General features: G+C 38.4%; 1 protein-coding gene across 2 annotated transcripts; it reads right to left on the minus strand.

Moving 5' to 3' along the window:
• cgnb (cingulin b) lies at positions 1-27,018 on the minus strand. Of its 2 annotated transcripts, XM_042012460.1 has the most exons (21): positions 26,890-27,018; positions 21,367-22,512; positions 21,187-21,275; positions 21,033-21,102; positions 11,317-11,414; positions 10,604-10,736; positions 10,308-10,520; positions 8,426-8,574; positions 7,807-7,833; positions 6,463-6,583; positions 5,981-6,193; positions 5,657-5,755; positions 4,762-5,019; positions 4,502-4,672; positions 3,590-3,751; positions 3,277-3,366; positions 3,084-3,167; positions 2,882-3,003; positions 1,650-1,758; positions 943-1,106; positions 1-759 (listed from the first exon to the last, which is right to left on the minus strand). In XM_042012460.1, exons 2-21 carry the CDS (start codon positions 22,495-22,497, stop codon positions 627-629), a joined length of 3,636 nt encoding a protein of 1,211 aa, XP_041868394.1. In that variant the 5' UTR covers positions 22,498-22,512; positions 26,890-27,018; the 3' UTR covers positions 1-626. The 2 variants fall into 2 exon arrangements, with proteins under 2 accessions (XP_041868394.1, XP_041868395.1); XM_042012461.1 differs by lacking the exon at positions 7,807-7,833.
• Between the last annotated feature and the right edge of the window lie 676 nt (positions 27,019-27,694).

Here is a 27,694-nt window from a genome sequence, read left to right on the forward strand (position 1 = left end):
TTAATAGTGCTACAGTACTGTGTATTTGATTGTCTTCAGTAGCAGGTGTCTAACACAGTGTAAAATATAGGCTCAGTTTAAATGGACAAAAAATGTCACATTCAAAAGGTAAAAAAACAACAAAAAATATAAATCACTTTTAACACAAAGACACACCTGGAAGGGCTAACAACACTGACATAACGTATCATGCACAAGCAAACACATATAACACCATATCAGAACATAAGTTCTGGTTTTTGGTTGAGGAATAAAATCTACAGTATGAGCTAAACATCAGCGATGCCACAGGAATGTGCTACCAAAGAAAGAACTATGTTTAATCAAACTGTCTTTTTAAGAGCATGTTCCAAGTTGAAGCATGTTGAGCGTCACCTTGTTGTTGTTGCTGTAATTAATCTTTTAACATGCTTTCAAAAAGATCTCATAAAAGATAACAGCGGTGAGGAAATCTTATTAGCAACGAGTGAAAAAAAAAAGACATTTTTCTCCTGAAAATGTGTCTCTTTTGGACTGCTTTACTAAAAATAAAACCCGGGGGCACAGAAACTGACGTCTTAACTTTTCTTTTGGGGTACAAAAACAAAAACAAAAACAAAAAAACAAACTCTTGTTGCCATCTTCCTCTAGCAGTTAGTGGTCTGTAGGTGATTCTCATTCAGGATGGAGTTGATGTTGCCGTCATAGAAACCATCCTCTTCCTCAGAGCTTAAAATGGAGGAGCCCAGAGCTGTGCGATGTGTCTGCTGTGACTTCCGCCTGACATGATGCAAGCAGAAGAAAATCCATTAACACCCTTCAAACAGTGCAGCTCAGTATGGATAGTTACTATAGAGCGCCACCTAGTGTAAAGAACACACACTCCTTTCATATGGAAACTTGAGAGATTTCTACATATTAGTCATTTTGCAATAACACCTGGGACAGTAACTGATGTCTTACTTTAGTTCGCTCTCCTGCGCTGTGACTTTGGCCCGCAGTGCTTCCTGGAGCTCCTGCTGCTCTTCCAAGTCCCTGAGGACCTTACGGCGGACTCCCTCCAAGCGTTCCACCTCCCCCTCGCTCTCGTCCACCTGCCGCTTCAGGGCTTTAACTCGCAGGGACAGCTGGGGAGGGAGAGGAAGAGGAAGGGGGTTAGAGGGGAACAGGGGGAGGTCAGAGGTGAAGGTATTTGCTACTATGGAGCACAGACAGACAGGCAGGGGTCAAAGGCATTGGTCTGGTGGGCCTTGTAAGGAAGTGAATTAGGCTATAAATGATGTGGCAATAGAATGAGAAGAGGAGATGGGAGGTCAGGGAGCCTTCTGGTGACCAAGTGAGGTTGGGTTTGGGTCAGGAAGAGAGTGGATAAGATTAGTATTATGTAAAGATGAAAATAATTAGTGTTTAAACTATGTTAAATATTAAACAGCAGATGTAGGCCAGATGTTACCTATAGATAATTCTTTACTATAAAATAAATGTTGCATCAGTCTGGTGCCAAGTCAAAGCCAAGAAACTTCAACCTGCACCACAAAACTATTTAAGAATTCAGACTGTAAACAGTCGTTGGCCTCTTACATCATATCTACTATTAAAACATGAGCATATGTATTTACAGTTTACCATCAAACACTAACAGTAAGGTGAATGCAAATCTTTCCATTCACCTGATCCCTCTGCTCAACATGTTGGCTTCTCTCCTGGTCCAATGTGGCGTTAAGCTCCTTCAGTTTCCTCTCCATCCGTCTCTGCGATGCCTGAATGCTGGCCTTCTCTCTGTAACATTATTAAACATGTTATTAAACATGCTTCCCTACATGACGACATGCGGTACAGTAAATGCAGGTTTGTTGTAATGTGTCAGTTTGTGTTGGGGGAGTTCATATAAAAGTTTAGGAGATTTTTTGCAGGGTTCCCCAAGTTAAATACTAGAAAAAAAATAGTTAAAATGTAATGACTAATTAATTAATTAGTATTATTGGTTACAGTTACAGGACTGTTGATAGGCTGCTGTTTATAGTTGTTTAGTGTTTGACTGTTTTTTTAGATTAAATTAACAGTTGCATCACTGATGAGTGTGACACTTCTTTACTAGCTCTAGTCCGAAGATGATTGCCAGATGAGGTAACAGCAGCTAAAATAATCAGCATTAACTTCACTTTTCAGCTTTTCAAGTCATACATGTCTGTAGACTGTGGTACTAAGCTTGTACCAAGTCACTTTTCCAGGCTGAAAAAACACAAAACGGTTAAAAAAGTTTTGCTCAAATATAGTTTAATTTACATTTTTATGACGATTAAGGCCTGATCTGTATTGTGAAGTGTATTGAGTGTGTTGATTTTTTAAGTTAGAAATTATTTTACATTTTTTGACTACCTCTCTGAACTGTCCCTCAGTGTCCCACACAAACACTATTTGTCCTATATTTATATATCCAACTATTTTAGCTCTAACAATTTTATGTTTTTATGTTTTTTTATCCTCTTTCAAAGCTAAATGAAAAGCTGATTCAGATGATATTAAAAACTCTATAATGAACTTACGTGGGGTTTATATTGCATGGTTTAAACTTGCGCTTTTTGGTCTTTTCATCTGTAATTTACAGTTCAAAACATTAACTGGAAAAGTATTGAAAAAGAAAAGAAATGCAATAAATTAAAAACCCAATGGCGGCATAATTTAAATGATTACTGTTTTTGTTACATTTCCAGAGTGTAGTTACAAACTAAGTTTAAATGATGCATTGTCCAACACTGCTGGCAAGTTTGGCTTTACAAAAACAAAAAATATTGGTAAATTTACTATGAGTCGATACTGTGGAGGAGTTAAAACTCATTAAACTAGTCCCCAAATGGCAAAGCTATTTCTTAAGATGGAGGATCAATTCTGTTCTGTCTACCTTTCTTCACTGCGTAGTCTTTCCTCCAACTCCTGAATCTTGTTTTCCAATAGGGTGACTCCAGCTGAGGGTCGGGTCTGCTGTCCCTCCATGTCTGCCACGCGAGATTTCCACTCCTTTATCTGTGCAGGATGTGACATCATAACATTATCAAACCACAGCATTTACAGAAAGATGTCTTCAGTGTGTCTTTTGGGAGTACCTGTCTCTCAAGGGAGCTCTTGTCCATCTCCAGGTCGTGTCGTGCTGAACGCTCCTGCATCAGTTCTGAACGAAGCTGGTCCACCTGTGAGGAGAGAAGGAGGTAGAAGAAAGAACCAGAGTCAGTGAATTTTTCTATTCAGGCCTTTGCGCTCCCTGCTTATTTGCATGTGTATTCAAATGATGTCTTGCACCTGATCTCTGGTTCGGGTTACGCGATCGTTCAGAAGCTCCACACTACTCTTCTCCTCATCCAGCTCGATCTCCAGTGTTTTAATTTTATCCTGTGAACACACACAGACTTATTATCACAAAGTGTAGCATATTCCCATATGTCATCAAATAACCTCTTGCTGAAGCAATTTTTTTTCTATCAGCCTCACATACATGACCCTCTAACCCTTTTTGTGTGTGAAGTCCTTTTGCTGACCCATCATGACATGCCTGATTTAGACCCAGCTATCTTTACATTCCCCTGGTCATGAACTTTGACCATAGAAACTTCACCTCCAGGCCACGGATCTCTCGGGAGCGGTCAGTCTGTGTGCTCCTTTCTGATTCTAGTTCGCTCTCCAAGTGTTTAAGGCGGTTGTTGAGGAGGTCTCTCTCCAGCTGTGCACTGTCGCGCTCTTCGCTGCACGACAGCAGCTCCTTCTTCAGACGGGAAACCTGGAAATCAGGTATGAGGTGATACTGTTTGCAAGCTTTTAGAAGAAATCCCTTAATTTTTACAGTGTTTCTGCCCTCAAATTTCCCCCAAAGTTAACTTCAGCGCTTCGTGCTGCAAAGTGAGAAACCTAAACAATTTCAGAGATTGTATATGTCCGTATGTCATCTGGACATTTTAGCAATTTACATTTAAACTATTTTAAGTAAAAAGGATTATGATCTCAATAATTTTCAGAGGGAACAGTCAGGTAATTACACATCAGTATTTACTGTCAATAAGCTTTGAATTCCTCTGCAACATTTGACAGTAGTTCTGTCTAATGTTAGACATTCAGTATTTCAGTCTTCTGAAAAGCTTTTGATCCTCAGAAAGACAGACATTATTCTTTGGTGGAAATCACTGCATGTCCTCTGACTCTCCTCATTGAAGAGTTGAACTCTACAATGCAAAGCAAAAAGCAACTAAACCTGATCCAGAAATGCTGCTTAAGAGCAGCTGAAGTTATAAGGGGAAGATGCCCCGTGGGGACTAATACAAATTTGGAGATGTTTTTAAAAATCATGAATGCCAACACACTTTGGACAAGGGGGGAGGTATACTATCTGGCTTGTTGCATTGAACAGTAAAAAAAAAATAACATCCATCATTGTCTCCTCATCACAAAGCTCACTGACAAGGAAAAGTCAGATCACAGTGGCTTTTTGATTTTATATTACATATGTAGCTTTCCATCCATTCCTTTCACTCACCTCTTCCTGCTGGGTCTTCAGGCTGTTCTGAGCCCTCTGCAGCTCAACCAGTCGGTCTTTGCTGTTACGCTGCGCCTCCTGCAGATCCTTCCGCGACCGCTCCCTGAAATCATCAAGTTGTATCTGCAGGGAAGCCACCGACTGACGAGAATCTCCCATCATCACCTCCATCTGAGTGCACGATGAGAGAAGAGAGAAGTGGAGGTGATGACAGCGTCTGCATCTATCAACAAACCGAGACCTTTGTATAACCCTCACACCTCCTTGTTAATCTTCTCAAGGGCTCGGTCCAGCAGCCTCTTCTGTTCTTCCAGGTCACTTTTGCCCCTTTTCAACAACTCCCGCTCCAGGTCCCTCTCCTCTAGCCGCCGGGTCAGCTCGTCCCGCTCTTTGCTCAGGCGGCTCGTGCCTCTTTTGGCCTCCTCCAGCTGAGTCTTCAGGGAGCGGTTTTCATCCTCAAGGGCTTCCAGCTCCTCTTCAGCCTCTGAGCTCCGTGGCATACTGGAGTGAAGCCTTGTCTGGAACATGACAAAATATGATCATTAACATGAGCTTATAGCAGATGGACATATTTAATTATTTACAAACAAGAAAAAGAAAGGAAAAACCAGCATTTCCAAGTCTTTAACTATTATAAGTCAACACAAAAGAATATTCAAAGTAAAGCAGGTCCGACTGCTGTTTGGTTATCTCTGCTTGGCATGTAAATATGGGTCAATAGCAGATAATCCAGACTTTTAAGGTTCAGTTTTAACCTGATGCATGTATTTAAAACTACTTTGTCATGGATCAGTGTAAACTAAGTCCAATTCACTAGCATCCTCATTTATCTGCAGTTTTTACATGAGCCTTTCTCATTAAAAATATATAGATTGTGGCACTTTGAAACATCTGTAATACATTGCTGTACCAATAAACACAAGAGACAATGTATTATTTGTGCAAATTCATCTCTAAGGGATTATTTTCTGAGCTTATGTGAGATTTCTTGGGATTTACTTCACATTTCTTGGTTGGAAATAGGGTTTGTGTGGGTGGACAGTTCTTTTGTTTTTGTACAGTATTCATGTTTACATAATATTGTATGAATGCACGTGTGTGTCTGTTTGTGTGTGTGTGTGTGTGTACACTGTATATTTATTTTTGGTTCAGTACCATGCGGGCCAGCCTCTCTCTGAGGCGAGTGTTTGTTTCCTGCAGCTCCTGATTGGTGCCATGGTCCACCTCCGTCTTTCCTGTGGACCCAGATAATGCCTGTGGAATAACGTACATCAAGATCAGGAAAAAATACCACCGGTCCTTCGATATTTTACTGGTGATCCCTGTTCAATTTCTGTCATTTTCAGCATACAGACACTTTAATCTCTTCTTTGCGTTTTGTACATCAAATGATGCAAGCAGTGTTCCTTTTATCTTTTAAAATTGCTTGTATCATGAAAGTTGTTCTTTTTTTTCTACAGAGTCCAGAAAATGCTTCACCTCCTTTGCCCTCTCGTGTGCCTTTTCCAGCTCAGCCTTGTCTTTCTGCATTTGCTCCTTCAGCTTGGCGATCTCAGACTGAAGCTCAGCCTCCTTCTCTCCGCTCGTCTTCCTAAGAGCTTCGAGTGCCTCGTTTTTTTTGTCAAGCTCACCCTTTTGTTTGTCCAGATCGGCTCGAGTTCGCTTCAGATCGTCATGGCAACGCTGAAGCTCCTTGGGATAAGTAATCAGAGTTGAATACAGTGTGTGAATAAGAGGAATGTGCCAGGGTGCCAAACAATGTGATATGAGTCTTATTTCTGCAGGAAAACTGAATGTCTGTGTGCGTGTGTGTGTAAAGGAAAGCCTTTAATCACAGTCCTGTAAACCTTTTTTCTTTTCATATAAAAGCAAAAACACTTTAAACCAATTGTGTTCAACCCCTACTTTTCACCCACACAGTGAGAATAATTGCCCAGCTTCACTACTTCTGTGTGAACTACCTCTGTTAAAGAGCGGTTATCATCAGGTGCAGGTGTTTCTTTCCTCATGGAGAGCAGTGATTTCTGAAGATCCTTCAGTGTGCCCTCCACATTTTCCTTCTCCAAGTGAGACTTTTTTAACCTGTGGAAAGAGAGCAGATTTTAGGTAAGGCATGTCTGACATGCAAACACACTGTGGGGCTCTAAGAAACAAACTAGTGCAAGCATAAGGAATGTAAAACACTGTTCAGCCACAGCATTAAAACCACTGATACACACAGAAAATATTGTCTTATTATCATATTGATATGTTTGTCATCTTTGCTTCTTTGACAACTCTATTGGTTCTATTGTGATGGTAAAAGAACTTGTGGTGTGTGTTCACCATGAAGTCCTGACCACTGGATGCCAAGGTTCATTGATGCACATGAGGAATGAAGGCAGTTTTAATCCCCTCAGAGGTGCTTCTGCAGGATAGGCTGCTGAAAGCTTTCATGCTGGCTACAATAAGACAGTTGTCTGAACACACAGTGCATTAAAGGGTGGTGTGTATAGTGAGAAGCAGCCACACACAGGTCAGAACCCACGCTGACATCTTAACACAACCATATATGCTGGGAGTGGATATGTTGAAAATGGGCCATGGAACAATGGAAGGCGTCCTATTGTGCACAAAATACAAAGAGTTAAAGATGCTCCCTAGATCTCATTCCACTCAGGCATGGGATGTGTTAACAACCTACAGGACTTCAAGAATCTGCTGCTAACATTTCAGTGCCTGATACAGCAAGGAACAAAAGAACTTTGTGATTGGCAACATGTCCATGATGGGATTGGCTGCAAGCTCCAACAACTGTCTATCGTGCAAATCATGTATTAATTAACTAAAATAAAAATTAACATTTGAGGGATGGTTTTGATCTTGTGGCTGCTTGGTGTTAACCCAGTATGTGCTACGCCAAACAGGATGACAAACAAAACACAAGGAAGTAAAACTAAAGCTTTGAATCAAGTCACCAGCACAACATTCAATGCTTGTCTTTTAATTAAGCACAAAATTTCTAATTGTTCATCAGTATCTTAAACTGAGATGTAAAATAAAACTGAGGGAATAAAATCAATGCCGACAGTAGTATTTGAATGATGTGTTCTTCATAAACACTAACATAATTGGGTTTTATAATCAGTAGACTACTGTTAGTAAAGGTTGACTGATCTAATGATCAAAACTGACATCATCAGATACAAAGTCGACTCTGACAGGAGCCTCTCAGGTGATTTTCCGGGATAGAAACTCAGGTTCTGATCAAAACCACGCTAAATCTATTCAAAGCAAACAGAGTGAGACTGAACCGTCTCTCTCACACTGGGCTGCTGGACCGATTCCCGTGCCTGCCAAAAGAGAGTCAAGTGAGATATTGCATGTATTAAAAAGAACTCCTGACAAGTATCAGCTTTTACTAAAGTTTCCAGAGGGGTAGTTGAATCACAGCTTGATGCCTGATGAAGATTAGAAGATGATACTGGGGAGTAGTTCTGAGCTAAAGCTGCTGATGTTCAAACATCCTGCTTGTTGTGAAGGGATAGCTTATAATGTTGTAATGAAATAAGCTTCTAGCAGATGTCTATCTTGAGAATAATTTAATTTAGTCTTTGAACTCTTTTTTTAAAACATCTTTGAAGATACTGCACACTATTCCAAGCTCACTACTGATTAACGCAACCTCATTACTTGCAAAACATCCATTTAAAAAGTCAGAAAATGAAGTGCTGGCTGTTTTGTCGTTAAAAAGCACCATGGTTGACTATGAAATAAATGTGCTTTTTACTTTTTGTGACTGGCTAATGAGGTGTTGGGCCACTTGTACAGACTGAATAACCTCTTAAATGTGTCCTCGCTGATCTTTTTTTTTTTTTTTTTTTTTTTTGAGGAAATCTGAATTTAATGCATTTAATAATGGCAGCAAGATTTATAGATACTAACTCCTCTCTGGTGTTGTGCAGCTCCTGGGTGGTGGCCTCCAGTTCTGTCCTCCACTGTTCTCTCTGGTCTCTGAAACCCTCCAGCTCTTCCTCCATCTTCCACATTGAGGAGTTCACTTTCTCCCGCTCCTCTTCGATCTCCTCCTGGGACTGCGCCCACACAAAACACACAATTCATTTCAGATTTAGACTGTTTGAAATATTTTCTTCCTCTTATTAAATTATCTCTCTATTTGTCATGCTTGTTAAACTGTAGACTTTAAGATAAATCACATTGTCACTCAAAAAGCTGTTTCTGGTTGAGTCTCGAGGGAGTAAAAGGACACATCTTTCAGCTTATACCTTCCCCTACCTCTAAGAAATTCTTCGACATGACAACTTACACCATCAAGTGTGCAAGAGTAATCATGTTGCTGTCATTACACACAGCAATTCAGCTACTTTAAACTTCTTCACACCAAATAAAGCACCTCATCAAAAGCAACTGTGAGCGTGTCTGCTTGCTTCCTGCTCTCAGGCTTCAAGTTGCTTTTTCTCTGACACAGCTGTAACCATTTCTGCAGTCTGTATAATGATGTATATCTGTATTTCCTTCCAAATTTCCTCTACACCGGATCCTGCAGTACTCCAAAAATATCTCAAAAGTAGAAACTGTGCAGCAGAAATTCCAAATTGGAAATTTTTCCTGTGATCAGAAGTAGCTAGATGTTTTATTCTGTTATTGTTACCCCAGCTCTGCACACTGGGCTCAACCTGACCTCCTTATATCCCAGCTCATTGTTAGCATGCTGACTGCATACTGACACTGAGCAGAATGGCAAGACAAAGCATGGGTGTGTAATGGGCTGATACAACATCAAAGCATGAGTAAATATAACCTAAATAAATATCATAGCAAATGAATTTTTACTGTTCTCCTCCTGCACTTACATAAAACTGATTATCTAAAACTGTGCCTATCTCAAGTTGGCCTATCTCAAGCAGCCCATGATCTAACAACAATAAAAAATATTCCAGAAATATGTTTTATGATTGCTATACAAGAGATGATCAGATGTGATTTTAAACTTTTAACAGCTAAGACCTGATATTCTGGCCACCTCTGTTATTTATAAACTGAATAAAAGTGATGTATGGCGTTCAGAAATCTTTCTTTTCCTTTTAGTTCACGGTCTGATCATCAGTTCTGATTACTGAAGCATAAAAATGTTGCATTAAAGTAGAGAAATTCTGAAACAAACTATAAGAAAAGATTCTTTTAATTAACAAATTCTTTTACTGCAATATTTACTGGGTTCTGGTTTGCTCTTAATTTTTCACTGACTAATTTTATTTAAGTAACATAATTGTTATGTCAACATTTCCTGGTTTATAATAAATAATAAAAAAAAAGAAGAAAAACAGTCCTTTGGGTGCTTTTGCAGCTAAAAACACACTGGAATACACCCATTCTGCTTTAGATCAACTGAATTGAAGTAAACTGCAACAGAAAACATCTAGTTGGTAACAAAAGAGTCAGAAATATTTATAACTCAACAATAATCATCCAAAGATCACAGAGCTCACATCAAACAAGAAAAAAATCTTTATCGTTTCCCTAATCAGTAGTCTTGTTGTGCATCACTATTCCTCTATTAAATGGGGTAGTAGGAAAAAAAAATCCCTTATGAGTTGTCTTGCTGCACTGTAGGAACTCATTTGGATGACTTTCTTTAATGCTGCAGAACAGAGCCCTAAAATTAGCAGAGGATGAGCACTGTGAGTGTTTTATATGATGGAAAATTGCTGCTCTGCACTTTAAAAATTTTTTGCTGGTATAAAAAAAAAGAGGAAAAAAGAAAGTTGTGTCCTGACTTATGGGGTTCAAGTCATTAGACATGCACCTGAGTGAACTGCTCCATGGTTTTTCTCAGGTTCTCCATGTCTTGACTGTACTGCTCCCTCAGAGTCTCCATCTCTCTGTCATGGCACTCCACCTCCTCCTTCAGAGCCCCCTTCAGGGCTGTCAGCTCCCGCTCTCGCTGGTGTAGCACCTCCTCTTGGCGGTGGTGTAACAGGGTGGCCTCGGCCAGCTGGGCCTGTAAGGTCATCACATCCTGCAGAGAAGAAGGCTACAGATAGAAACATGGCTGGGCAGAAGTGTGATGGCGTGTCTTGTGCTTTTATTCAGTGTGCAGACCGTCTGAAGGGAGTCCGTTTGAGGTGAGTTTTCTGAAACCCTCCTCAACTCTTCCTGAAGTTGAGCCAGCTGATCTTCCTGAAGGCGCAGACGGGACTCTGCCAATTCTCTGGCCATACGCTCTGCAGTGAGTCTGCAAACACAGTTGTCATTAATATGGCAACATCACTGCCAGTGGCAATAACTACAGGGTTATTGTAGAGTCCAGTCTATGCTGGCAGTTTTAGTACTAACTAAAACCAAATCTCTGATCACTGTGGTCAAACAGTACAACTTTTATCATATTTGACCCCAAAAACTTTTAGCTGAAGCCTTTTCTTTTCTCCATGTGTTTGTTTGCCAACTTGACTCAAGCTTGAGGGTGTAATTTTGGAGCTAGGGTGGAAACTTTTCATTTCAGATAGTAACACAGTGACTGTAGAAAGTGATAGTGGGATTCCAACAGGTTTCAGTTTATGGTAGACGTCAGCTTTGGTGGTTCCTGGGATTTTCTTAACATCCAAAGCAATTTACTCTTACAGGAAGGGGCGGGTTTGGATCATTATTAAGACTTTAGCAAAGTGGCCACACCTGAAGTAACTTCTTCCAAAAAAATGTTGAAGCTGGGAAAATATTAAACTTGTGCACCATGTCCATAAATGTGCATGCAAACTATACACAATCATAAAGAACTAAAGATGCAAAACGTAAAAAAAAAAAAAAAAAATTCTTACTCATCCTGTGCCTGCTGCAGTTCTCTCTGGCAGCGTTTGAGTTGCTCCTGAAGTTCCTCAAGATTCCCCTTTTTGACACCTCCATCAGATCCCTCCTTCTGTTTAAAACACACATACACAAAGTATGGAGGAGGCTGAAAATGAGACAAAGTGTAAAGAAGCACAAGGACAGAGAGGGGGACTGGAAATATGACGAGAATGCCACCGCTGACCTTAAAAAACGTAGAATGTGTTTCTAAAAAAACTTTGAAAATCAAACAACCTCAACTTGGATTCTTCGCCCCAGTTTCTGACAGTCAAAAATCTTTGAGAGAACAAGCCCTGCCAGTGTGCTCAGATATCATTGAAAAAAATGCGATTTCCGCACATAAACAGCTCTTCTGACAGGCTGCAGGGGAGCAGAGCCAGAGAAGCAGCTCCTTCCTCGCCCACACCCCTCCGATGTTCGGAAAGGTTCCCTCTGACTGAAAAAGAGGCATAAACGTGGCCTGCCCATGAAACATCTCTTATCCTCCTACACACTCATTACAGCAACGCACACATTCAGGAAAGAGAGACAAAGCGAGGCTCACAGTTGTTTCAGCTCCTCGGAGGACCTCAGATTTTTGTTACATATCAGCGATAGATTAAAAAAGATATATTTTGTACAGATTTGTTTCACTTTCTTCTCATCCCCCCAAGAACACTTTGTAGATAATCCCGTTCAGTTTCTCTCTGGAGAGGGATAATAAATCAAAGATCAGATAAACTGGAAGTACTTTAGGCTTATTTGAGCACTTTGTATAGATTGCATCAGCTTCATCCTCGTTTTTGTTGACAATAATATCAAAGAGATATTCTTGCAATACTAAACACATCAGTAGTCATGGATAAATAATGATTTAAAAGTCAGGGCAGTACATAATTTATTGTGCAATATTTTAATTTTAAAATGGGAAACAATCTAGTGTTGTTTCTCGTTGACAAAGCAGTGACTAAATTGGTAGGATGATCAGGATTACTTATTTTGTCATTCTTAAATCCAACAATTGCACGTTAATTGACAAAATGCATCTTGGTTATCTCAGTCACCTCAGTGGGAATCTTGTATTTCATCTTCTTTTTTAAAAAAGAAGCCATCTATTTTGTAAAGCATTTGTTTAACTTTTGTATTGATACTTTGAAGGGTCTTGCACTAATCCACTAAACTGAATTGTTGCCAGGCTTTGCTATTTTTCAAATTAGATAAAGTAAAAATATTAGTCTTGGTTGAGCAGTTTGTTCCTTTGTGCACTCCCTATACAAACAAGCATTGATCAGCAGACTCAGAGCACACAACTATCTGATTCTCAGGGAAGCTGGAAGAAAAACAGGCAGACGGTGCATTAACTTTCCTTTTGACATAAATGAGCTTGTAACACTGCAGTGAATCAGTCAATAACATACTATGAAGATAGAGGGGGAGTCACAGACATCACTGGTGCTCAAGAAGTGCCTACTTCGCAGTTAATTTTATATTAAGGGCTTCAAATAAAACAATAAATAATTTCCAAGCAAAATTACTGTTAAATTTATTATTTACATAAATTAATCAAGTTTTATCAAAAAAGCACATTTCATACAAAAATGGACTATTTGGGATATTTTTTTTTTCATTAAAGTGTTGCTTAAAAAGTCAGGGAATTCATGAAGCATCCAACTATGGCAAAAGTACAAAAAGTATAAAAACAGACTGATAGTCATTATGAGATGGCAAAAAATAAAATATTATAATCACCTGTTGCAAAAGTTATAAAAGAAAACAACAGGGGCAACATGGAATGTGTTAAATGAGGTAATTAAAAAACACAATTATAAGAATTATCCAACACATATTGTGAAAAATGATAACTCAGTCATTAAGAATATACAGGAAATTGTTAATGAATTTAATGACTATTTTATTCATGTGGGCCCAAACACACTGAATAAAATTAAACCTCCAAATAGCCATGATAAAACAGATGTTACCTTGAGTAACCAGAATTCAATGTTTCTTGGGGGAGTTTGTGAGAGTGATATATTAGATATATTAGTTTAAGAATAAACAATCAACAGATTGTTATGATGTTGATATGTCACTTGTTAAAGAAGTAATTAACTGTGTTTTCAAACCATTTGCATCATTTCTAACCGGTACCTTCCCAGATAGAATGAAAATTGCTAAAGTGATACCTATTTACAAAAATGGGGATAAACAAATGGTTTCAAATTATAGACCAGTTTCTCTTTTACCACAAGATTGTTGAAAAGTTATTTGTAAAGAGGCTTGATGCTTTTGTTTAGAAAAATGAGCTGCTTGGTGACCATCAACATGGCTTCAAGAGCAATAGCTGGAATTTGTAGAGAACATAGCAAAAGAAGTGGATGAGAAACAATATGCAGTAGGAGTGTTTATTGACTTGCAGAAGGCATTTGATACAGTTGATCATTCTTTACTTCTAAAGAAATGTGAACATTATGGTTTAAGAGGGGTTGTACAACTTTGGTTAAGGAGTTGTTTAAATAATAGGTTTCAATATGTACAAGTGAATCACACTAAATCATTTTTAAGAAGAGTAATTTGTGGTGTTCCACAAGGATCCGTATTGGGACCAAAGTTATTTTTACTTTATATAAATGACATCTGTAATGTATCTAAAATATTAAAATGCATAATGCTTGCAGACGATACAAATTTATGTTGTTCAGGATATGATATAATGCAACGTTTAAACAAAGTAGAAAGGGAGTTGGTGGTGTTAAAAACATGGTTCGATTTGAATTAGTTATCACTTAATCAAAATGAAGACTAAATTCATGGTTTTTGGAGGCAGTATGGTTCATCATGATATTAAGTTGCACTTAAATGGAGTTGAAATTGAACAAGTTTACAAAACAAATTTTTGGGGAGTAATTATTGATCACAAACTATGTTGGAAGCCACATATAGATTACATCAAGCGAAAATTATGCAAAGCTATTGCGATACTTTATAAAACAAGAGAATTATTAAATAAGAACTGCCTGCTTGTACTATACAATTCACTTATAATGTCCTACATGTCATATTGTGTTGAAATATGGGGAAACGTACATAAAATAAATACTGATCCAGTTATTAAACTTCAGAAAAAAAGCAGTTTGGATAATAAATAAAACTTTAAAAAATTATGAATCAACTAATAAACCTTTTATACGTTGTAATGTCTTAAAATTGGTGGATATTGTATTTTCAAAAATGATGGAAATTGTCTTTCGGGTGCTGAGTAATAGAGTTCCAAGTAGCATTAAATAATTTTTTACATTGAGAGAAGGAAATATTAATTTGAGAGAACTATTTATGTTTATGATTTGTACTGTAAGGACAAATGTGAAAAAAAGATGTGTCTCACTTTGGGGGGGTCAAGTTATGGAACAGACTAAGTCCTGAGCTAAAATTGTCTAACTCTCTGATTTTATTTAAAAAGAGCTTAAAAATGAAAATAATCAATGATTAAATATTGACTATATGACAAGAATGATTTGTAGATGACTACAAACTTAGTTTATTCAAAGAAATAATTTCCGTTTATAAGTAGTATGTTGCAGGGTCATCGCTGATAAACATTTAATTCAATGGGGGAAGACACTAGGATAGGCATATATAAGCTATGAGCTTCAGCCTTTTTTAGTTTTTGAATTGTATGTAATTGATGTGGTTACATGATTTCTTTGTATTATCAAGAACTGGGCTGGAAGAGATGTCCAAACTGGTAAGAATCCAGATGTCCATGAACAGACAGAAATAGTTCAGAATTTTTTTTGTTTTTTTTATCTATGCATAATCTGTATGTCCAGGAATGTCTTGGATTAAACAAAGAAAGACACTGAAAACTAAAACACAGACATATAAATGGAGATGAGTTTAGCTACACTATTCTTACACCCCACATCCCTTATTTCATGTGTCCTATTTCATATTTTTATATTGATATTTTTCTTTCTACCAGGGCCATCTCACAGTGGAACATACTGATATTAGCACATATAGATGAACTTAACTTAAATTCAAAGTACATTTTAGTGAAGAAATTTAAATTGTTTTAATTTTTGAGTAAATTAAATATTTATATTTAAATAAATAAAGGTAATTTGATTTAATTATTTAGATTTTATTGGAAATAATTTTAATTTACCTTTGGATTTTTTTATTTATATGTAATAATCTTAATAGCAACTTTGTGTCACTATTATATTTTCCAGGTGTCCATAAACACTGACACTAAATGAGCCACTGATCATCTTGTTTCTTTTTATAAACTATTATCATGAAACCAGCTTGTTGCTTACAATTAAATTTGGTGGGAGAGGGACAGAAAGTAAGGACATATCTTAGTAACCCCTGGATGTGATGACTACTATTTGAACTGGATTTGTTTAAACTGGTTGCCAGGACAACCATCAGTGCAGCTGTCAAACACCAGTGAGTTTTGACCTCTGTCAGAAACCTGCCAAATATTTCCAGCTTTTCATGTGACAAATGGTAAGTAAAACAACTCTTTTACTCATAATTAATACAGTGGAACTTAATTCCTTTTGTTTTAGCATTTTTATCTCACTCATTCCTCTTAGTAAATTTGATAATAAGAAAAATAATTTTAAGACACAAAAAGTTGCAACATTCCATGTAAAAATGTTTTTTTTTTATATATATATTTAAATTTAAAGTGTTTCTAAAACTGCTGTTATTGTCATAGTTTCTGGATTTTTTTCTCTGACTCTAAGTCTTTTATTGTCCTTTTACAGCTGATTTAAAGATGAAGGATGAAGAAATGAGGATATTCATTGATGATAAAAACCACCAGCGGACTTCCCTGCTGGCAGAAGTAAGTCAGATGTATTTTTGTTGTCAGAGGCTGGATTTAAAATGTCATGCTAATATCGTATTTAGTCCATCTAAAATAGTTTCTGAAATTTGTTAACACAGAACTTTTCTTTTAGAAATAATCTGACAATAAAATAAAAGTTCAACTTGAGTTTAACACTTAAATTTACCAGATGTATTTTACTGTATATTTTAAGTAAATTGTTTTTGTTCTGTTGGCTGTCACTATGGCAACAAGTTTTCATCGCCTAAGAGCTAGCTAAAATGTTATTAGGAGGCGGCTGCTTCCAGTTTTATCTTTGACGAAACAAAAGGCTACATGGTGTTAGTCTGAAAAATTTAACTTAGGTTATGTATCTGGACACCTTCTGCTGTGCAGTTAGAAAGAATTTTACCATTTAGTATTTTTATTTGCTTTTGTTACTCTGACCTTCTGTCGTTGCTTCACAGCATCAAACCAACAAAAGTTCAGATTGGCCTCGTGATGAGGAGGATGGCACAAGTAGAAGACAGCTAAATGAACTCACTCCCACTGTGGACAGAAAACATCAGTGTAACTGTGGAAAATGCTTCAAAAAGCTGGCTAAACTGAAAGAACATCAGAGCATCCACACAGGAGAAAAGCCACACCTCTGTGGAGTCTGCAGGAAGACCTTCAGGACAAGACTTTTTTTGAAAAGGCATCAGGTCGTCCACAGTGAAATAAAGCCGTACACTTGTCCTGAACCAGAATGTGGAAAACGTTTCTGCGCATCTGCAAGTTTAAAAAACCATCAGAGCATCCACACTGGAGAAAAGCCACACCTGTGTGAAGTCTGCAGGAAGACCTTCAGGACAAGAGGTATTTTGAAAAACCACCAGCTCATCCACAGTGAAATAAAGCAGTACACTTGTCCTGAACCTGAGTGTGGAAAACGTTTCCGCCACTCAGGAAATTTAAAAACCCACCAGCTCATCCACAGCGATGTGAAGCCGTACACTTGTCCTGAACCTGAATGTGGAAAAAGTTTCAGCCACTCAGGAAGTTTAAAAACCCACCAGCTCATCCACAGCGATGTGAAGCCGTACACTTGTCCTGAACCTGAATGTGGAAAAAGTTTCCGCCACTCAGGAAGTTTAAAATCCCACCAGCTCACCCACAGCGATGTGAAGCCGTACACTTGTCCTGAACCTGAATGTGGAAAAAGTTTCCGCCACTCAGGAAGTTTAAAATCCCACCAGCTCACCCACAGCGATGTGAAGCCGTACACTTGTCCTGAACCTGAATGTGGAAAAAGTTTCCGCCACTCAGGAAGTTTAAAAAGACATCAGAGCATCCACACAAGAGAGAAAAGCCATACCTGTGTGCAGTCTGCAGCAAGACCTTCAGGATACTGAAGCATTTGAAAAAACATCAACTTATCCACAGTGAAGGAAAGCCATACACATGTCCTGAGTCAAAGGCTTTAAATCTCCATTTTCTTCCACACTGAAGAACAGCTGATGTGACCAGTGTGGGAGAGTTGATCAGTCTTAATAAGATGTCTATGCATGTAATTTGTCCAGTGTTATTTTTTGCAGCAAACACACACATGTCTGCATGTTAGCATGGGAGAAGTTTAGAAAGAGTCTCAATCAGAGCACTTTTACTGAATGAAGCTTCACTTTTTACAGATTATAAAATACAACCTCGATGCTGATCAGTGTAAAACTGCATCTAAATATTATTAAGAAATCAGTTTAAAGAGTTAAATTGTCAAATTGAGGGTGTTTCAGTTTGAAATTTTTTATAGTAAAAGTCTAGAAACATTGCTTTTAAATATAAAATATTTGAATTAATTCAACTTAAATTTCATATTTTAACTAGCATTGAAACCTTGTTAATAAATAAAAAAGGAGACTGATCTTAAGTCAGAAGGTCACAAAGGTTTTAATATAAACTAAAAACACATTAAGATTTTCAGTAGTTCAGTTTTAATGCCATAAAAAGTCTGAAAGATGAAATACATTCAATGAAATATATTTTTATTTCATTGATTTGTACTTGTACTGTGGATTCTGTAATTTGCTGTGCAGTTTATCTGTGGCCCTTCATAAATAAACCCAGAAGGTTTAAACGGAAAAAAACTTTTCCAGAAGTCAGCTCTCGTTTAAACGGATTAGATTCATGAATTGTTTGTTATACTACTGAACTCTGACTTATGAATTATTCATCGGATTTTTAAGCTTTTTGTTACCGCTTGTCCCAAAGATGCATAATTTGTTCCCACTTCTTAAGGTGCATTTGTAAATACCAAACATAACACAGTTTAACAAACTGAAAACAGGATTTTTGCAGCAACAAGGTGATTCCCATAGAGCTCTTAGCTGAAAACTTTGCATATCTCAGCATGGTGCGCAGAAACTGGACAAGTAGAGGACAAAAGAAGAAGTGTCATCTACTGTTCACTGAAGATTCATCAGAAATGATCTTCATGGAAGTGTGGCTGTCAAGAAACCATTCTTAACCCTTTAAAGCCTGACTCAAGATTTTTTTTTTTAAATCTGAAGTCTCTGTTTGGCCCATTAACAAAAAAAAAAAAAAAAAAAAAAAAAAAAAAAATTTGCATACTGTTTGTAGGTTTTTATTACTATGTGCTATTTCAAAATTATGGTTGTGCCGAAGGTTTCCATGAAGAACCAGAGGCCAGGTGTCATATAATATTTGTCATAAAGCTTTTACCATACGGTGATGCAATAGGTATTGCACAGCCCTAAAGGCGAATTTAATAACTTTATGACCTTAAAATTCTGCGTTCTGGACTCGTTTGACGGCACGGTAACATCTATTTCTGGAGCTTCTGCTTAACAGCATCACTGAGAAAATGGCTAAACCTTTGTCTTTAAGGAAGGGAAAGAGGGAGAAAGGTTGCGGTATGCCACATGACACAAGAACTAGATTAATAATCAGTGACAACAGGACTGATGGAGGGATGACCTCAACAATATATCCTTTCAAAATGCAAATAACTGTGAAATTCAAATAGAAACACTTGTCAGCATACTGACCTGGATACTTGTATCTCAAACACAAACACACACACACACACACACACGCACACACACACACACACACACACACACACACACACACACACACACAGTCTTTAGTCGCTCATTTTACCTGTCTCTGGTCTTATGTTTCTATACAGACAAAGCAATGTCTTGGAATGAAGTGTGAACTGGAGAGGAAATGATAATTATATTGATTTTATTTAATTTTAAGTATTTCTTATGAAAAGCCTGAGGTGACTACCACTAAAGTAATTAAAGTAGACAGTGTCATGACAAACAAGGAGATTTTGTACAACAGGACCCCTCAGAAAAGAATCCATCCCATTCTGCAGGACAACCTCCAGCTGGTGCACGGTTCCACTCCAACTCAATTATTGATGGCTCTCAATGACGGAGCCCTCATCACACCGAGCTTTCCCTTGCAGGTGCATCGTTGCCAAGAGACAAGACAAGCAGATAATTCACAAGCAGCTATGGTCACAAATGCAGCGACAACTACTTAACAAGGGATCATACATAATCAAGAGCATGTAATATGAGAGGATAAGACCACAAAGGAATAACTTTTATATGTAGATTTATGCAAAAGAATGCAAATTTAAAGGAAGAATTGTTGTGTTCTAATATATGTGGAACAATCTATTTCAAAGAGGTGCCACAGACCACAAAGGAGCAAAATGTGGCACACAAGCTGACAAAGGTGTAGTCAGCATGCTCCTTAATTTTCACAATTTTTTGGCCTGCCAAAAGAGGATCCTCGGAGACAAAGTGAATGAAAATGAAACTTCATCTGCTCAGTGGAGAAGGCTGGCTGCCAACCATCTGTTAGCTTCACTGCAAGGTCTTTCTTTAATGAGAAAACGACTCCCATCCGAGACTAGACTACCATTCAACACTGACCATGCCGACCCAACTCATCACAGCAGCTGGTTGAATTGTTTGATATTATTTATTTCTCCACTGTTGTGTTTTACTTTTTAAAAATAGGTCAACATTTTAGGAAATGCTTATTCAACACTGCAGGAAAGGATATAAGTTTCTGACACTGCTCTAATATCTCTACAATGGGAAGTAGCTACAGCTAACAGCTTAGCTCACCTTGCTAAAAAAAACTGGAAGAACTAGGCTAGCTGCTAGCGAACAACATGAGATAAATTGTATTGTAAGATACTGGTAGACTATTTTTTATTTATTTTATTGTGATTATATTAAACAGAAGCTCCTACTGTTGGAGTCTGTTACTAAGAGATTTTCATGTTATTAGTTCTGATCAGTAACTTGATCGTCCTTCAGAAAATAATTTTATAATTACATACTTTAGGGTGTGCATGACGTGTCTGGGAGTTTGCAGCGTTAACTTGAGTCATGTGCACTGTGTTTTGATGTCTGGCTACTATTTAAATACATTTTGCACAATGTTGTTGGGTTACAACTTTTTGTGAATAGTTCTCACAATTAAATCATACTTATGACTGATTTACTGAATGACTGAATCATTTTAAAGGCATTTTAAAATATTTTATTTTTAAGAAATGTTAAATTTCTTATTCTTTTCCTGTAGATTTTTTTTTCTGTAGGATGTGTAAAATCTAACCCAAAAGTAACTGGGTTTTTGTGTGTGTGTTAAAACTAAAGAAGGTGGAAATTTAAAGCCTTTTTGGTACCTGGCTTAACACTTTGTGTCCTTTTCACTCTTTCATACTAATAACATCATTATTTTCCCAAGCACACAAGGAATTGTACAAGGAACTATAAATGTAATTTGCTAATTAAACTGTAATAAAGACAAAATATACATAAAATATCAGCTTGATGGTACCTTATATCCGTCAGTTGTCTGATGGACGAGGTCAACTTGTTTTTTGAAGAATTCCTCACTTTCACTGGGGCTGGTGAGGAAACATTAGAAAAGGTATTTGTGAGATAAATGTGACTCACAAATAGTTTGAACACCATCGTATGCTCTTACTAACCTGTCTTTGATGTATAAAGCCTTGTTAACTTGAGCATCTTTCCTGCTGATGACCTCTGCGCTTTGACTCAGACTCTTTGGAAGTATTTCCTTCAAATGGAGAGTCAGCAAAAGTATTAAACATAATCAAAACGATTCATGCTTATGAAGCGATCATTAGCTTCCCATCCCCAGTTCTTACAGGCTTTTTTGCAACAGACGGAGATGTGTCCTTGGCAACAAACTTCTCTGGTGACTTGAAGCTTGCCTTTGGGGCCTTAGGCGCTGTCACCTTGGCAAAAGATGTAGGACTCTTCCCCAGGCTACTTGCTGGAGCAGATGACATGAGTAAATTGGAGGATGTGGAGAGGGGAACAGTGTAGGGATTCAGTATGGGAGATGTGGGAGAATGAGGGAAAACTTCTGGTTGTGCATCTTTTCTGGCATCAAGACTACTAGACCTCCTGCGCTCATCAAACTGGAGCCGCTGTCTTGCTCCAGAGCGGCCTCTGGTCTGTGGGGCACTCGTTTGTGCTCCACTATTGAACTTACTGATAAGCTTATTGATAGGAGCCAGGGACTTGGTGTCAATTGCTGGGGTAGGCTCGCTATCAGTTGATGCTGGAGGTTCTGGGAAAGGCTGTGAAGAGGAATCTGTACCTTGTTTCTGTCCACTGTTTCTCCCCAAAGAGCTAGTGAGGCCAGAGCCAGTTGGATTTACCCCTTTGGGTATCACAGTATTAAATTTGACAGGTTTCAGTCCTGCTTCATTATACTTTTCCATATCAGTCAGATCTTTTTTTTTCTCTGTTTCATTGGCTGCTGCTTTGATATGGGGTTCAGCTTTTGGTCTTTCCACCTCTCTTTCCCTTCCAGCTCTACCTTCCTCCTCCCCTTGTGTTCCTGCTTGACCATCCCCAGGAGGTCTTCTAAGAGGGCTCCCAAAAATTTCCCCATCCTCATCCTCTGCTGGAGAAACAGGCGAGCTTGGTGGATTTACAACAGTGCTGTGAGGGTTAGCAAGTTCTGCTGATTCATTATTAAGTCTGGGAACACTGTTGTATGGTGAAGGAGGCCCTGAAGTGGGGGTGGGAGTATTTAGTTGAACTCCATATGAGTCACCTTTCTCTCCATCTTTCAGGACCACATAGGGCTGTCCAGAGATTCCCTGAACCCGCACAGCAACGCCATATTTATTGGGAGAAGGAGCTGCACTGTTGTTTCCTTTGGATTTATCTGGGTAACCTCCTCCTGTGTCATGGAGGTCTTTGATGAAGCGAATCTGAACACCATAATCCACATGTGGCTTTTTGTCGGTGGAGAGAGCGCTCATGTTCACTTCCTGTTTCTGTGCAAGCAAAGGAGGAAAATATCAGTAATGCAAATCAGGTGATGCAGTTCAACAAATAACACTTGGTATATGAAAATTTAAGCCACCACTGCACACAACCATTTCTTTAATTTGTTCCACAAGATATTGGAGATGAAACTCTTGTGGCTTTATTTTCCTTCTTTCTGTGTAAACTGCCTTTTTATTCACAGGTTGAATCTTCTAGAAACTCAGATTACTGGTATATCATGATGAAACTGTCATTTTTTCTTGTGTCTTTGGCGGTTTAAATTCCTTCTCGGGCAGAATGTTTTGTATTCATGTCATGCCAAATATGCTACTGGGACATTAAGAACCTCTTTGTACATGTTGGGGCCTACTTTTGTCAAGGGTGTGGACAGGAACAAGGAAAAACACAGCAGGAGTGGTTATGTATGAGACAAATCAGACACACACAGACACAAACAAAGAATTATACATTTGCACAATAGGTGGCCAAAGTAAAATATAAACCCCTAATATTCACAATCTTTGTGGTTTACTAAAAATAACTAACATAACTTTTGATATGGAGAATAAAATGTTATATTTCCAGTTTTAATTATTAGGTCATGAGGAGTATTACTCAGTCTGTGATGAGAATAAGTGTGATGTCTCTGGGGAGGCTTTCTAAATTTAAGAAAATAGTTACCAATGTTACCTCAGCTCCTGCCTGATTATAAAAAATTAATAAGACACTCAGCTTTACAAAATGAGAACATGCAATTTGAAAGGCAACTACCAGCCAAGGGAAACTGAACTTTAGCACATTTGTTGTATTGTGGGTAATGATTCATCAATGGAACATCAAATATTTAATGGGATTAATGGTTAAGATACGTCTCATTTTGGTGCTTCCTTGGTTTTAAATGATGACACACTACAAGGTAAACATTTTATAATTGAAAAAGAAGTATCAGTATGACATTAGTGTGTCAATTAGTCTGTCAACCCAACCAACTAATCTTGTATAGGATTCTAATTCTAGCCAGTAAGAGGCAGGGATGTCCCTGAGAAAAACAAACTGACTTGCAGCAGACTACTTAATACGATGCACTTCATATGTGATTTGGAAGCGGGTAGACTCTGTGATGGTAAAAAAGTGATTATACTCCTTATACCTATGCATACCCTGAAAACCATCACTACTTCTTTACATATTTAAACACAGAATGCCAGAAAACATGCAATAAAGAAAATATACAAAAATAAATCACTGACATTATTCTCATTATCATTTTTGGTTAATCATTGGGTTAAAATGTCAGAAATTAAATAACAATCCCGGAAACATTTTCTCAAGTGGGTTGAATCAAAATCAGTCAAAATTCCAAAGATAGTCAGTATATCTTGAATTACAAGGAAAATTAGGATGCAAAGTTTTTGATAATATCCATGGGCCACTTGTCGATGCTGATACCAATACGGCTCATTATGCCTGTTCTCATACATAGAATTGCAATTCACAAGCTTTCTTGGCAAAATTGGATAAACAAACAGGACACGAGAGAACAACAGTATTAGATTTTACCTATACCCCATAATTTTGTTAACTTAAATATAACTGTATATCCATATAAAGAAAACCAGCTGCACATCTGGGAGGCTGAAACCAGGTGTGTTTTTGAATAAACATTTTAGCTTGCCTTTTAGAAATTATTAATTTGTTATTTAGAAGATTCGCTTTCCATTTATTAAGGAAATCTAACCATCTCTGTGCTTGAGCATGCTCTGAAATGAAAATGAGAGGATGAGTACCCCTCCCATTGTCCAGGCTCTGTGGAGCATTAAACATTAAGGGCTATGTCAGGAATGGGCCCCCGCCTCATTTTTTTCTGCTGTTGCCAGTCTTCCCAGTCACCCGACTTCAGAAGCAAGCCACTCAGGCGTAGCCTGTTTGCTTGGAGTTGGACACACATGCACACACATACACCTGCAGTGCATATCTCATCATGCTGCAGTGGATCTAATAATCATCCCTCCTTTTAGTATCTTGGTAAGTAACAAGTGCTGAAAGATGAGAAATTGCACTTCTTCTGCTGCAGTCACATTATCATGTAAAAGGAAGTGCTTCTCTTGCATACATTGATATTGGTGTTTAAGCTTTGCCAATGTTGACTTTTGTTTCCTAGAGCGCACCGCCGTCCTTCAGCTGTCTTTCATTTGTCTGTACCTAGTGCTCTCACAGATGTGACTTTCACAGGAATTAAAATGTAACCAGTGCCAAATGACTACTGGTTATAGAGTAACACACAGAACCTCGACCAGCTATGAAGTTAGATTAGTGGATCAAAGTCTCAGACTTTGTCTTTTCTAGAGACATTCTTAGGATTCCAGACGTTCCCTTTCGGCGTTGCGCGTGCTTTGCATTTGTGTAGTAAGGACAGATTAATAAGAAACTGAGAACTGGGGCAGCATCAACTGTAAAGCCTAAACATGTGGAAAACTGTCCACATAGGCGGTAAACAGAAGAGAGGAGGCTAAATAAAATACAGCAAACTGGAGACCAAAAAAAGACTGCACAAACTAGATTTATTCCATTAGCCCAACATAATAACATGCAACTACGATTGGAGACAGTATTGCACATCAAAACAATGATGTCAAAACTAAGAATCAACACTGAGCTGTCAGTGTAGGTTTGAAAAATGATGATACGAATGTTAATCCAAAGATGTTTGTTCCTTGGATAAATAAAGGCTCAACAAAAGCCCAGTTGTTGTTCAGCCACCAGTAGCTGTGCAGTGTTTGGTGACAACTGGTTCACCTTTCATGCTCGTTTTCTCACTTGTGACAAGGAAAGGCTGTGTCAACAGAGACAGGAATGTCACCAAACTGGCCAATCAGCCATCACTTTTTCCATTCTCCTTACCCAACAGGCTCCTCTTATTTTCACCCAGATCTGCCCTTGCTTCCCCATTTAGTTCTGCTCTCGTCTTCATTTCAAACCTTCGCTTACAGCTTCTCATACCCTCAGGCATCTGAACAGAAAAGAGCTGCTCAGGCAGTTGGTGGTGTGATAAAGTGTGATGTGACATAACGTGAAAAAAATCTAAGCTTTAAAGCAATTTGCTGATCCAAAGCTTCCGTGGTGTGAAACTGGACATCTTTACTTTTACTTAACAAAAGAAAATAAATGTAAAAACATTTTTCAACATTGAAAAAAGACTAAATATATAATGCAAATACGCCCAAAGAATGTTATGATGGCATTAACACCCAGTGGGCAGGTTAACCACTCTTTATTATCCACCATTAACACAAGGTAAAGGTCTTACATAGACAGAACTGAAGGAATCGGTTGGAGGGACAGGAACCAGGAACAGAGAAGGGATGAGTCCATGAGGTGTGTAGATTAAGGTCCGACAGGGAGTGACTCAGGTGCTGGTGTATCGAAGGACCGGGAGACTTTTGTGACTGGTTGGGCTTAATTATGATGAGCAGATCAGGACCAGGTGTGGAGAATCTGAGATGAGCTGCCGGAGGCCTACCAGCCCTGGCCAGGTGAGGTTGTAACAGTTTGAAATAATAATAACCCACATTAAGTAACTAGTTGTGGGCAGGGAGAATGGAGGAAGAAAATAGCAACAACATGGTAATTCATTCCCCACGTTAAAGGTTTATGTTTACCCAAACACCTCAAAGAGAGCTTTAAGTGTTGCCCCAAGCAGACATTTTAGGTCAAGACTATTTCTGGAGTCTCAAAGTAGCATCAGGGGTATAAGCCTTATTTCAATTTTCTGTTAACATAATGTAATAATAATAATAATAATAATAATAATAATAATAATAATAATAATAATAATAATAAAAGGACCTGACATTATTTAGACAATGCAAGGAGTAAAATGATTTAACCTAAATTTAATATGTCAAACTGTATGATCCATTAAAGCGGGGCAACCCTTGAAGCACCTGTGTGCTCCTACATTTATTGCGTCACACCCACCTATCCGGTCAGTCAGTTTCGGTGTGCGTCGAAACCACAAGATTATTTGCACCAGCCACGAGCGGAACAACAAGATAAATAAACAACGCACCTGCCTCCCAACGAGAAGCCGTCGCATCCTTATTGAAGCTGCCCTAACAACCCCTATATCCTCTTTACGCGGCGCAGACAGATCCGATTATACACAGTGGAGTACGCGTACGTACAAACAGAGTCTCGTCCAAACGCGTGATCAACAGACTGAGCGAAAGAAGTCTGAAGCCAAAGCCACAAGTGTTCATCTCTGCTTACTCTCATATGTAGTGTCCGCTCAGCAATGCAATGCTGAATTATCTGTACTTTACCCATTTACAAAGTAACCCTGCAGTCATTAGGAAGCTGTTAGTAAAGTAGATATGTTACTGCACCTGCACAGATGATCCAAATTCAGAGATGTGTTCCTTAATCAGCTGGCATGTGTCATTCCATAAAAACAGCAGCTCTGATGTGATGAGAAGATGTTACTCGATGAAGAGAGGACATCGAGAAAATTGCCACCGCTACCAGTGGAACCTGTTGCCAGCACATCAGAGTCGTCGTCCCGCCTCAGCAACCATCTGATTGGTGGAAATCTCCCCGAGGGGCAGGGACTGATGGGGAATCGCGTTCATCGCTATAAGCTACAAGAACACAATGCCACCACTGTGATCCATGCAGAAAGTGCACACGGTCATGAACGCGGAATATTTTGCATGGTGGTATTATTCATATCAGTTGACAGCACTCAAAACCAGTGAAGGTCAGAGGGCAGTGGTCACTCAGGAAACCAATGTACTACTAACAAAAGGCTTTTCCTTTTAGGTAAAATTTTACATAAACTTAGCACAGAAAGTAATGAAATTTGTTTAATTACTTCTCCCCTATAATAATGCTGATAGATGTTACATCATACATTGTTGGAAAGCCTGATTAGTCACCTTTACAACCAGGTGGAAATTGTAAGGCTTGTGCTTTTGAAGATCAAGCAACACAGCTAAATGTGTGGGTAGTACTCCTAAAATGTGCCAAAATACCCTGGTTTTCACTCTTGATCTATGTTACTTAGTGCATTGGATGACTGCACTCTCCCATGGCAATAAAAAGAAAACAACACATATTTGCCATTTATAAACTTCATTTCCAATGTCAGGGACCTCAGTGTGGAAGATCTATATGCTGCCACACTAGTTGGGC

The sequence above is a fragment of the Melanotaenia boesemani genome, chromosome 17 (genome assembly GCF_017639745.1).
Source record: "Melanotaenia boesemani isolate fMelBoe1 chromosome 17, fMelBoe1.pri, whole genome shotgun sequence".
Taxonomy (NCBI): domain Eukaryota; kingdom Metazoa; phylum Chordata; class Actinopteri; order Atheriniformes; family Melanotaeniidae; genus Melanotaenia; species Melanotaenia boesemani.

Excerpts from the sequence above, each read along its gene's own strand:
- cgnb (XM_042012460.1), bottom strand. The coding sequence starts at position 22,497 with ATGAGCGCTCTCTCCACCGACAAAAAGCCACATGTGGATTATGGTGTT. Across the intron at positions 3,004-3,083 it reads AGAGCTCCCTTGAGAGACAG|ATAAAGGAGTGGAAATCTCG; the intron begins GTACTCCCAAAA and ends CATCCTGCACAG. Across the intron at positions 760-942 it reads GCGCAGGAGAGCGAACTAAA|GCGGAAGTCACAGCAGACAC; the intron begins GTAAGACATCAG and ends GCATCATGTCAG.